The following is a 12246-nucleotide window of genomic DNA, read 5'->3' as shown; positions in this document are numbered from 1 at the left end:
ATAACTCGGCCGTATCCTTATCGATCCTGCCGAATCCTGTGTCAAACAACTGCTTTTAGTAAGGCCTATCAACTGGCCAAAGGACATCCTAATCGTCCTGCCGGTTCTCGAGATATCCAGGATTTTGTGGTTTTCACATTTTCCTCTGCAGCCGAGGACGAAAAAATGAGAAGTGTTGGATTCTTAGATGACCCCATATTTTTTTGATGCCGATCGATAGAGTTAGTCCTTGCGATGCTAACAATATGTGTCCTTTAAAAATTCGGCAGGATATGACAGAAATATAGCTCTTTTTCAAAAAAGGACATTCGCTTTTTTAGCCATAACTTGACCAAATCCTTAAAGATCTCGTAGGGAAATATATTTTTGTGATCAGAAGGTCTAAGACTATCGATTGGCATTCATGGATTATCAAGACATTTACAAAATTTGCACCTCAAATTTTTTCAAGGGGTGGGTATAGGAAAAATGGCAAAAAATCGGGAAGACCACAATATCTCGGTCATTTGAAGGACTATTGGGATGTCCTTTGGGACATAAATAGCTCTGATTATAAGAAACAAATTGACATTGGCAAAAGGACAAACATCCTTCAAACACGTCAGATATAAGGACTTTTTTGTACGGAGAAAATAAGCGATAACTCAGCTGTATCCTTGCCGATCCTGGCAAATCCCGTGTCAAACAACTTCTTTTAGTAAGGACTATTGACTGACCAAAGGTCATCCCAATCGACCTGTCGGTTCTCGAGATATTCAGGATTTTGAGTTTTTTATAATTTTCCATTGCGATTTTGTAATGCATAAGAAAAGATTTCATTTGTTTTTTTTTTCAACCATATTTATTTGACATCTAGTAACACTTTGAATAAGAGTATAATGGATTCGTCTTTTGTTTTTAGCGTGTTAACAATATATACTCGCTAACTGATCGAATCGAACAATTTGATGCTTATAACAAGTATGTAATTGTATTGTATCTTTATTGTTGATCGGGGCAGCATTGAACATAGATGAATCCGTACCATATTATGGTTATACAATGATATTTGTGCCTCTGTCGAGCAGCATAAAATGAGTGGAGAAGGATCATACTAATCGTAACGTTAATCATAATGTCTAATAACGAAGCAAAGTGTGGGTAATAGTATAGATCGGTTGCTTTGTGCGCCAGTCACAAACCCAAATAAGAGGTTGACAAAAACGTTACACCAAATGCGACACTTGTGTTCATTTTGTTGGTTGGTTTCTTTTTACTTTTTCATTTCGTTTATTTTTGTTTTTAGCGTGAGAGGTGAGTGTGCTCGGTGTGTTTGGAATTTTGAAGTGTCAACGTTTACTGTGGTTTCCTGAAGTTCTTGCCAGCGAACTTGACGCCCGCGCCGATCTCCTCCTCAATGCGCAGAATCTGGTTGTATTTGGCCAGACGCTCCGAGCGGCATGGAGCGCCAGTCTTGATCTGGCCGGTGGACAGACCGACGACCAGGTCACCGATGAAGGAGTCCTCGGTTTCACCGGAACGGTGAGAGACCATGGTGCCCCAGCCGTTCTTCTTGGCCAACAAATGGGCCTGAATGGACTCGGTGACTGTGCCGATCTGGTTGACCTTCAGCAGCAAGCAGTTGCAAGCGCCCTTCTCCACAGCGGTGGCAATGCGCTTGGGGTTGGTGACAGTCAAATCGTCGCCGACAATCTGGATTTTGGTGTTGGAGGTCAGGTTGGTCCAGGCATCCCAGTGATCCTGATCGAAGGGATCCTCAATGGACACAATGGGGAAGTCCTTGATGAACTCCTGGTACAAGTTGGCCAACTTCTCGGGCGACAGCCACTGGGCCTTGTCGCTCTGTGGGTTCTTGAAGTCCAGATCGTACTGGCCATCCCTGAAGAACTCAGAGGCAGCAACATCCATACCGATTTCGATCTGTAAAAGCGATGAAAGTTAAACAATGCCATAGATGTTGAAGAGATTTATTGTGTACCTTGCCAGTGTAGCCAGCCTTGGCGATAGCATCGCTGATCAGGCAGAGAGCCTCCTTGTTGGACTGAATGTTAGGGGCAAAGCCACCCTCATCACCCACAGCGGTGGCATCCAGACCGAACTTGGCCTTGATGACATTCTTCAGATGATGGTAGACCTCAGAGCCCATCTTCATGGCTTCAGTGAAGCTGGTGGCGCCAGTTGGCAGGATCATGAATTCCTGCATAGCCAGCTTGTTGCCAGCGTGGCTGCCGCCGTTGATCACATTGAATGCGGGCACAGGCAGAATGATATCAGTGTTGCCAGCGAGATCAGCAATGTGTTTGTACAATGGCACATTCTTCTTGGCAGCGCCAGCCTTGGCAACGGCCAGAGACACGCCCAGAATGGCGTTGGCACCGAACTTGCTCTTGTTCTCAGTGCCGTCCAGCTTGATCATGAAGTTATCGATGGCAGACTGATCGGTCACATCCAGATTGGCCTTGATCAGCTCGGGAGCAAGAGTGTTGTTCACATGGCCAACGGCCTTCAGCACAGACTTGCCGTGATAGTTGGCCTTGTCACCATCGCGCAGCTCCAAAGCCTCATGCACACCGGTCGATGCACCCGAGGGGACAGCGGCACGGAACAGACCCAGATCGGTGGTCAGATCGACCTCGACGGTGGGGTTGCCACGCGAGTCGTAGATTTGACGGGCCTTGATCGACTTGATGGTCATATTGTTTTCGTTTGTACTGCAAACAGATGAGAAGATTGGTTGAAAGATTAGTACTATGTTGTAAACTATCTAATATCTCAGATGATATAGTAGAAAAGTGCATACGAATAATATTATATTTAAACACAGAAAAAAATAATACAAAATTCACCGAAATATTTTTTAAATAAGTAATAAATCTAGAAAGGTGATATACAAAAAAATGTATATTCAAATTATTAAAAAAAAAGTATATTTGAAGTACTAAAGAATCTAAAAAATTCTAAAAGCATCTGATGTTTTTTGTAACTTTTATTAAATTTTTTAAATGATTTCCAAATTTTATTTAAATATGTTATTCGGACCGTGAAAATAAAAACAATTTTATAGTGGCAGATAAGACCCGGAGATGATCTATGTATTATAGATTGTCATAGAAAAATATATACGTATGTAGGTATGTATATATATGTATGTATATACATACATATAAAATATTCGCAATAAATATAACATACTTAATGTAAGTCAAATTAATATATATATTTTTTAACGATTTCCTTTTTTTTGCACGATGGCACAACATAAATAGAATTCATATTGTTTCCAGATCCAGAAAACAGTGTTTTTTTATAGTATACCACACGCTTTTTTACAAATGAGTGCATGTATTTCTGAAAATTTATATGTATGTATATTTCTATGTGTGTGCGTGTCCCAAATGACATTAAAATGAGTTAATCCAATTAAATAAGAACGAATTAATTTCAATTGGGAAGTCAAAGATTTCATCAAGGAAGCCAACAAATATACACATATACATTCACATGCTTTTTAAGTGAAATTAAGAGTAGTTTTTGCGGCTTAAATAAATATACACAAATGAAATTTTCCAATTTACTCAGCTAGGTATGAATTTAAATTCACATATGTATTAATGTTTAGCTGACAAACTTGTGTTCATTGATAGAAAAACCGAGTAGAGCAGACACGTAAAAATAAATTGAATATATTTAAATTAACGTAGCACAATTTGTTGCTCTAGCAGAATTAACAAATATGATGCAAATGAACAGTAATTCGCAAAAAAAAAACACTTTTACTGCAAAGCAGCAATGCGGGAGAGCAGCGACCGCAGTGCGATTTGTACGAATGACCTCTACGCCGCGCTTAAGGTCGTAGCAAAAGTAATGAGGAAAATTTGCCGGAAAGAAAGTAAACTGCACAATGTTACATCAAAGATGCTTAATTTGTAGTATTTGCTGTATTTTAAGAACAATATCGATGGAAATGTGTAATTCGCAATCATCAAATGTAAGCGAAAAATTGTATATATAGATTACATATATATATATATATGTCTGTCGTCTAATTTGTTAGATAATCGTAGCGTTCAGTTATTTATGCGCTTATCAGCAGCAAACAATTTTTGCAATTGAATAAAGTGTTTGAATATTAATTATTATTACACACACTCTCACTTTTATATACTATAAATCTAATATTTGTGATACATACCAAGAACTTTTAAATTTGAGAAATTGAAATCCAGACGAGAGCGACTCTAGCGAGCTTCCGGCTTGTCCGACTGATTTGCTACTGAAAGCTACGTTCGACCAACTCGATGAGCAGACGACAAATTTTCTACTTTGGCTGATTTTTTGCGCTGTCGACGAATGCAACGTTGGGCCGAATCGGAGAGCGCGCGATACAAATACAATGTGAGCCATGTTGTTGTTGTCGTTTGTGGATCGTAAATTCTTGCCGATGCGTGGTACTGAGTGGAAGTGAGAGTGTGCTTCCAGGTGGGGGCTCTTTCTGGCTTGTTGTAGGCGTACACCGGACTACCGACTGCCGGCTTTCTCAGTAAGGGGCTAAATGTTTGAATTGACCTTCGGACAAGGTTAGGCCTAATGGCATCCACATATGACTATTTAATTTCACACAGCTGCAAACACATAATTTTAAATGTTTACTTTAAAAATTAGTAATAAATATTAAGCTAAATAACTTATATAGAAAGCAATTTGTACTTAGTTACTAACTACACATGTTTTACAGCACTGGCGGTGTGGAGCAAGTTTGGGAAAATTTACGGATTATATTTTCTATTGCAAGTATTGGTCACACTGCGCACGCATTCAGCACGCGGCCCGCTCTCAAGTTTGTTTATATTGTTTATTTTGCACGAATTATGTCCAGCTCATTGAACATTGTTATGCCCGGCGAGCGCATCACGGCTGTCGAGGATGTGGCAAAGGGCAAGCGAATCATATTGGGCCCTGGTCTGCGACGAGTCAACGACACAGTTGTGGCCAGCAAAGCAGGTCCACTGAAACACCGGGAACCAAACACGTACTGGGTGGACAACTATCAGCGACGCTATGTTCCGGCGCGAGGAGATCTGATCATTGGCATTATCAAAGCCAAGTCTGGTGATGTGTATCGTGTGGATATTGGCTCTGCAGACTCGGCTTCAATTTCATATTTGGCCTTTGAGGCTGCCACCAAAAAAAATCGTCCCGATCTCAATCCTGGTGATCTGCTCTATGCACGTGTTCTCAATGCCAGTCCAGATATTGAACCGGAATTAGTGTGCGTCAATTCCAATGGCAAGCGCGGCAAGCTGGGATTACTGCAGGATGGTTTCTTCTTCAAGTGCAGCCTTAATTTGGGACGTTTGCTGCTGCGTGAGAATTGTCCAGCCCTGAAAGCACTTACGGAAAAACTGCCCTACGAAATTGCCGTAGGCGTTAACGGTCGCATCTGGGTGAAAGCTCACTCGGCAGCCGAAACTGTGGGACTGGCGAATGCCATTTTGTCATTGGAACAGGCGGGACACTCTGAGATCGACAAAGTGTGTGATAACCTTGGAGATGTGTTGCAGGCATAGTGAATAAACGACGCTTTAATAGAGTTACTAACCTTTTCAAGTTCGCATTTTCCTTTAATGTAAAACTTTTATTTTTATTCACTTTAATTTATAACTTTGACAGCTCTAGATTTCATTGGCCAAATGGAACTATGTAACTGGTCATGGCTGTGTTTGAGTGTGGATTGCATTGAGTCGCCTGCGCGCAAGTCTCAAACTCATTGGAAATATTTTGAAATCTGAACGTGATGTTTCTTGTGGTGGGGGTGACTTGAGTCATTATTGGCATTTATTCGATGGCTGATTTCCAGCGGACGTTATTGCGTTATTGTTATCCGTCCCGTTTGTACTGCACTTTCTATAAATGCTTATCATCCTCTATAGAGAAATGGGGAAAAGTTTTTTAAAAGCTGCGCCCTAGAAAAGGGATTTAAAAAATGGCTGTTTGAAGACCATATATACTTAAAATATATAAATACTGAAATATGGATTGCTTAATATAAAACATGGTCACACTATTATTACAATTAGTACAATGCTACAATAACAGCAGGTAGTCTCGTCCGCGAGATTGTTGACATTAAAGGTTGTGTGCTGACGAATTGTTTTGAATTAACCTTTATGTAAAATGACATATTGCAATGTTTGCCGTAGACACGTGAATGGTGTAAAATTTGTGACGGCGCCCAAGTGTTCGATGAAAAGAAAATTGTGGGAGGAATCGTTGGAATGCAAACTAGGTGATCACTCCAAAATTTGCGAAACGCATTTTAGGGCGGAACAGTGGAAGTCGACCACAAAAAGAAGGCGGTTGAACGAAGATGCTGTTCCAGTGAGAGACCCTAAACTTACAAAATTAGGCTACGCCAATTCGGGCACTCAAACAGAGTAAGCTTAACATGTTACAATAAGTCAAAACTTTTAGGGAAACAATAATTCATTTTTATTAAAGGGACGACATAATAGAATCTACAATGCGTAAAGAAAACAACAGACTTAAAAAAACAAATCGTGAGATGGAGAATGAAATTCGCTTTTTACGCCAGCAGCTGGAGGAACATACGCAGTTGGATATGTCTCTAAGCAAAATTTTTACGGAGACCCAAATAAAAATATTAAAGAATGGAGGAAAGCGAACGCAATTCAATTCTACAGACATTTCTGCTGCGATTTGTCTACATACAGCGGGGCCTCGTGCGTATAAACATTTATACAAGAAAGGCTTTCCTTTGCCGAGTCGAACCACTTTGTATAGGTGGTTAGGAGAAAACCCAGTCGAAGCGGATAAACTGGATGTTGCCATTGAACTCACGGACGACGAAGATTAAGGATTAGTAAATAAAAGGTTGTCTATGCAAAAACAAAAATACCACCTTATTTTAAATTCAAAACTATTGAAAATTAAATGGTTAAACAAATCTCTTTTTTTATAACTGTCAATTTAATCCCATTGCATCTTTTAAGGGTTAATTCACACACTGTCGTTTCGTTCGCTCCACTACATACACTGAACGCCTTTCACTCGCACTCATTGTTATGATTGAAGAGGTACCAGATTTTGCGGAGGCGACTTCTTGCTGTTATTGTATTATGATCAGTACTTATCCGTCCTGTTTGTACTGCACTTTCTATAAATGCAGCTTTGCTTATCATCCTTCTCCATAGAAAAATCGGGAAAAGTTTTTCAAAAACCGCCTTAGAAAAGGGATTTTAAAAATGAAATATATAAATACTGAAATATGGATTGCTTAATATAAAACATGGTCACACTATTATTACAATTAGTACAATGCTACAATAACAGCAGCTAGTCTCGTCCGCGAGATTGTTGACGTTAAAGGTTGTGTGCTGACGAATTTTTTTGAATTAACCCTTATGTAAAATGACATATTGCAATGTTTGCCGTAGACACGTGAATGGTGTAAAATTTGTGACGGCGCCCAAGTGTTCGATGAAAAGAAAATTGTGGGAGGAATCGTTGGAATGCAAACTAGGTGATCACTCCAAAATTTGCGAAACGCATTTTAGGGAGGGTCAGTGGAAGAAGACCACAAAAAGAAGGCGGTTAAACGAAGATGCTGTTCCAGTGAGAGACCCTAAACTTACAAAATTAGGCTACGCCAATTCGGGCACTCAAACAGAGTAAGTTGAACATGTTACAATAAGTCAAAACTTTTAGGGAAACAATAATGCATTTTTATTAAAGGGACGACATAATAGAATCTACAATGCGTAAAGAAAACAACAGACTTAAAAAAATGAATCGTGAGATGGAGAATGAAAATCGTTTTTTACGCCAGCAGCTGGAGGAACATACGCAGTTGGATATGTCTCTTAGCAAAATTTTCACGGAGACCCAAATAAAAATATTAAAGAATGGAGGAAAGCGAACGCAATTCAATTCTACAGACATTTCTGCTGCGATTTGTCTACATACAGCGGGGCCTCGTGCGTATAAACATTTATACAAGAAAGGCTTTCCTTTGCCGAGTCGAGCCACGTTATATAGGTGGTTAGGAGAAAACCCAGTTGAAGCGGATAAACTGGATGTTGCCATTGAACTCACGGACGACGAAGATTAAGGACTAGTAAATAAAAGATTGTCTATGCAAAAACAAAAACTTATTTCAAATTCAATTCTCTTTTCTTCTAACTGGCAACTTTAATCCCATTGCATCTTTTAAGGGTTAATCCACACACTGTCGTTTCGCTCATACACTGAGTGCCTTTCACTCGCACTCATTGTTATGATTGAAGAGGTTCCATAATTTACGGAGGAGACTACCAGCTGTTATTGTATTATGATCAAAACTTTGTTCCTTTTTTGCTCTCTCCCAACAGTGTGACCCATAAGTTGGTATATACTGAAAGTCTGATCAGCTCTCACACACGCACACAAAACTCACTCCTCACTTAGTTAAACAGCTGATTGTCGTTATCAGCCGCAAACACGGAAGCAAGTGCAGGTGTCAGCGGCGACTTTCCAGAATAGAGCAAGTCACAGCTGGTTACGGTTACGTTTACGGCATAGAGAGCGAGTCCAAAGGTGTCATCAAAATAAAATGACGTTTCTCGAATTTTTGCTTTTGCTGCTCGTCCTCTACTATGTAGTCTATGTGGTGCTCTGGATTGTGCTCGACTGCAATGTTGCCCTGTGGTATAAATCTCGTTTCGGTGTCTCGCTCTCCACAATGCGTGGGCAGGTGGTCTGGATAACCGGTGCCTCCAGCGGCATTGGACGTGCTTTGGCCGTAAGCCTGGCCCGCCACGGTGTTCGACTTGTGCTCAGTGCTCGACGTCAGGAGCAGCTGGAGCAGGTACAGGCCGAATGCCTGCAAGTGGCTCGTGGTCTGCTGGCGCAGAAGGATGTGCTCATCCTGCCACTAGATATGCTGCAGCTAGACAAGCATCAGACAGCTCTCTACACGGTACTCAATCATTTCGAGCGTCTGGATGTGCTGGTCAACAATGCGGGACGCTCGCAACGCGCCAACTGGACCGACATTGAGATTCAGGTGGATCGTGAACTCTTCGAGCTTGATGTCTTTGCTGTGGTCCATCTCTCTCGGTTAGTGGTGCGCTACTTCCTCGAGCAGAATGGCGGACGTGGTCACATTGCGGCCACCTCAAGCATTGCAGGCTTCAGTCCAGTGCCCTTCTCGGCCACTTATTGTGCTGCCAAGCATGCGCTGAATGCTTATCTGATGGCTTTGAAGACGGAACTGCGTAAATTGGATGTGACAATTTTTGCACCGGGTCCCATTGCCACCGATTTCCTGCTGGAGGCATTTACGGGCTCACAGGGCGGCAAAGTGGGTCAGAGCACCGCCAACCAGAAGCGTCTGACGGCCGAGCGTTGTGGAGAACTCTTTGCTGTTGCGCTGGCCAACAAAATGGATCTCACATGGTGTGGACTGTTCCCCGTCAATCTGATGGCGTATTGCGCACGCAATGCGACGCTCACCAAAATCTTGGGTCAGTTTATGACGGAGAAGACGCTTAATAAGATACGCGAGGGCAAACTCTAAAAGAACATCACTTGTGTGCAAGATAATTATACATGTAATAATTATTAAACTAATTTTTTAATTGATTAATTCTTTGATGTGCGCGGAGATCTTGACGCGTTTCCGCTTCGCCTTTGCTATCGTTGTAGTTGTCTGTTGCACGCCTTGGGGCGCTGCCTTTTGTTTCTTGCTCTTCTTGCAGGACAAAGGATTCGGATTCTTTGGACCACGTTGTTGTTTCTTTTTCACAGTTGGCTCTGTTGGTTTTATCCCCTGCTGCTGCTTCATAAAATCGATTTTGTCTGCCTGCTTCCCCAGCATTAGATTTTTGGCACGCTTTAGCACCCATTTCTTGGATGCTGCCGAGGGAGCTTCGAGCACGGGCGTCGCTTTGTGCAAGTAGAGAAGACAACGTCCGGGAATCTTGCGCAAACTTGCTTGTAACAAACGATCCTGTGAGGCGACCACGTAGCGATTGTCCTTGGTCTGCAAGGCAAGTATGTTTAATAATGGACTCTTTTAACACCATTCACTAACCATTGATTTGATGCACTCCGCAGCCGCAACAGGTTTCCCCTCGTGTCCACATTTGTGCACGTGGAATTGTTTCACAATTGTTGTGGCACCTGTTAGAGGTGCACCCAAGGCCTCTGCCTCCAATATTACACATTGTGTGGTTAGCAGCTTCACATTGCACTGAAAGTATTTGCGTATCTGCTCTTCTATTCCAATTTTGTGCTGCAAGCAGAAATTGTTATAAAACTTGTGTTGCAATTTTATTGGCTTGCTTCACCTGCAGTGCTGCTTGGCAGAATGTGGCGTCGACGAGCACCTGATAGGGCTCCCGATAATCAAAGTTGCTGGCGAAAAACACCAGGGTTTTGTGTGACTTTTTAAAGCGCGAGATTTTCATCGTTTAACTAGAAATAAACAAATAACTTCTTTTTGGGCAACACAGAAAGCAAAACACGCCGAGCCAACAGTGTGACCATCGGCTGATATAGCAAAAAAGCCGTAGTGTTAGAGAAATTTCAATTATTCAACAATTTTTACTGGCAGACAAATAATATAAAGTTATAATTAATGAATAAGATAAGATAAATAATGTATTTGCTAATTTACAAACTTTGCGGGGCTACAACAAGCGATGACAACTAATTACAAATTAACAATGGATCGTACAGTTTGATATATACTGGAACAGCGCTGCTAACTCAGCTTGCATGACTTCAACGTTTTGCAGCACTCTTTAAATTTGAAAATTTCAAAACTTGGCGCGCACAATTTGTTGCGTGCGTGTGTGTTTTCCACCACCTTACATGGGTTTTCACCCTCTTTTCTGCATTTTCCTGGTCCCAATGGTTTAGTTTTGTTTTGGTTGCATCTGCCGGCGATACTTTTGTAAATTCAACTGCGCAATTATCAAGTTATAGTTTTTAAGAGACGTTGTATGTGAATTCAAAACACATGTAAATATTGTGGTGAAATTTTTTGCATTTGAAGTGAGACTATTGTTTCATTATTTTTACCATGATTCACTTGGTTTTGCATTGCACATAGGGCATAACCCGCGGCTCTGTTTATTCCCTACATACGCGACAAAAATAGACAATGTACACATGTGTATATGTGCATTTTAATGTATACTCTATATACATACGATTACCTAGCGTTTGTTGCATTTCCATATGGTACATATGGTACATATATTTCTGGGCTTCTGGGAACTTGAGCATGTGTTGCTACATTGGTGAATTATATAGTATTATTGCTATTGGGTGCAGTTTTAATGGCTTGAATGATTGTAGTGCATTCCTTTATTGCATTTTTAATCCAACTGTCGGCTTATCGTTCAGATTAGCACTACTATGTTGTACTATATATTGAGAAGAACGCAACTTAGTTGCGAGCACTTTCGTTGGTGACGCATTTGCCAAGTTGCAGTTGCCACTTGTGGCGATAAAACTGCGCACTTGCTCTCATTCCATCAAGGTTGCCCCTGGATAGCAAATGAAATACATATGTACTCTCTATCGGCTGCGAGGGATGACTATTTGCAAGCTTGTTATTCTCTCCGTTCGATAGTGAACCATATGGAACTTGGTAAAGAGCAACACAGCAATTGTTGTTATCGGACTTTGTCCATTCAGTGGGTTCGCACAAGTCTAACATATTTGATCAGCAAACTTAAGATAGCTTTTCTTTATGCTTGATTCTTAACTCTCTGCCATATTAACACTTTTGGCACTTTTCAAAAGCGGTATTCCTCTCCGCATCATAACTGCTTAACATATGGTATTTGTTGCTTATTCAACCTGTTAGGTTCTGCATGTTCTGCATACGTAATTAGTGGAATCTTACGTCAAAGCCTGGCTGGCTGGCTGCCGGCTTGCCTGGGTTTCCGGTGGAGCGATGCCGATGTACTCATTTGGCAGCCGGACACATTTGCCTAGTCATTAGGCCAGTGAAAGTCAAGAATGATTGAAGCGAGATAACTTCATCAAAAGGCAACTCTATTATTCTTACTCAACCGGCGTTTTTTGCATTTTCTACGTAAATGGCACTCCCATTATTTCAGTGCTTAAAATTTCACTCAGGAGTCGCGATTTTATATTGTTTGCTTACGCAGTCAGTTATTGGAGCTCATCAGGTACGCTCAGCAGGCACAGTTCAGAGTCCGATCAAAATACTAA

At 41.2% G+C, this 12246-nt stretch overlaps 4 protein-coding genes across 4 annotated transcripts; 2 read left to right on the top strand and 2 right to left on the bottom strand.

Moving 5' to 3' along the window:
• Window positions 1-822: 822 nt before the first annotated feature.
• LOC133835982 (enolase) lies at window positions 823-4354 on the bottom strand. The gene is made up of 3 exons (XM_062266192.1): window positions 4193-4354; window positions 1979-2711; window positions 823-1920 (listed from the first exon to the last, which is right to left on the bottom strand). Exons 2-3 carry the CDS (start codon window positions 2693-2695, stop codon window positions 1336-1338), a joined length of 1302 nt encoding a protein of 433 aa, XP_062122176.1. The 5' UTR covers window positions 2696-2711; window positions 4193-4354; the 3' UTR covers window positions 823-1335.
• Window positions 4355-4785: 431 nt separating this feature from the next.
• LOC133835991 (exosome complex component RRP40) lies at window positions 4786-5607 on the top strand. The gene has a single exon (XM_062266205.1). It carries the CDS (start codon window positions 4869-4871, stop codon window positions 5565-5567), a length of 699 nt encoding a protein of 232 aa, XP_062122189.1. The 5' UTR covers window positions 4786-4868; the 3' UTR covers window positions 5568-5607.
• Window positions 5608-8468: 2861 nt separating this feature from the next.
• On the top strand, window positions 8469-9643 carry LOC133841987 (dehydrogenase/reductase SDR family member 7). Its single transcript, XM_062274871.1, has one exon. It carries the CDS (start codon window positions 8609-8611, stop codon window positions 9572-9574), a length of 966 nt encoding a protein of 321 aa, XP_062130855.1. The 5' UTR covers window positions 8469-8608; the 3' UTR covers window positions 9575-9643.
• Window positions 9306-10564, bottom strand: LOC133841995 (rRNA-processing protein UTP23 homolog). Its single transcript, XM_062274883.1, has 3 exons — window positions 10347-10564; window positions 10091-10291; window positions 9306-10039 (listed from the first exon to the last, which is right to left on the bottom strand). The coding sequence occupies exons 1-3, from the start codon at window positions 10464-10466 to the stop codon at window positions 9632-9634; spliced, it is 729 nt and encodes a 242-aa protein (XP_062130867.1). The 5' UTR covers window positions 10467-10564; the 3' UTR covers window positions 9306-9631.
• Between the last annotated feature and the right edge of the window lie 1682 nt (window positions 10565-12246).

This window comes from Drosophila sulfurigaster, chromosome 2L, assembly GCF_023558435.1.
Source record: "Drosophila sulfurigaster albostrigata strain 15112-1811.04 chromosome 2L, ASM2355843v2, whole genome shotgun sequence".
NCBI classification, from domain to species: domain Eukaryota; kingdom Metazoa; phylum Arthropoda; class Insecta; order Diptera; family Drosophilidae; genus Drosophila; species Drosophila sulfurigaster.
This window is presented reverse-complemented; position numbering and strand designations above follow the sequence as displayed.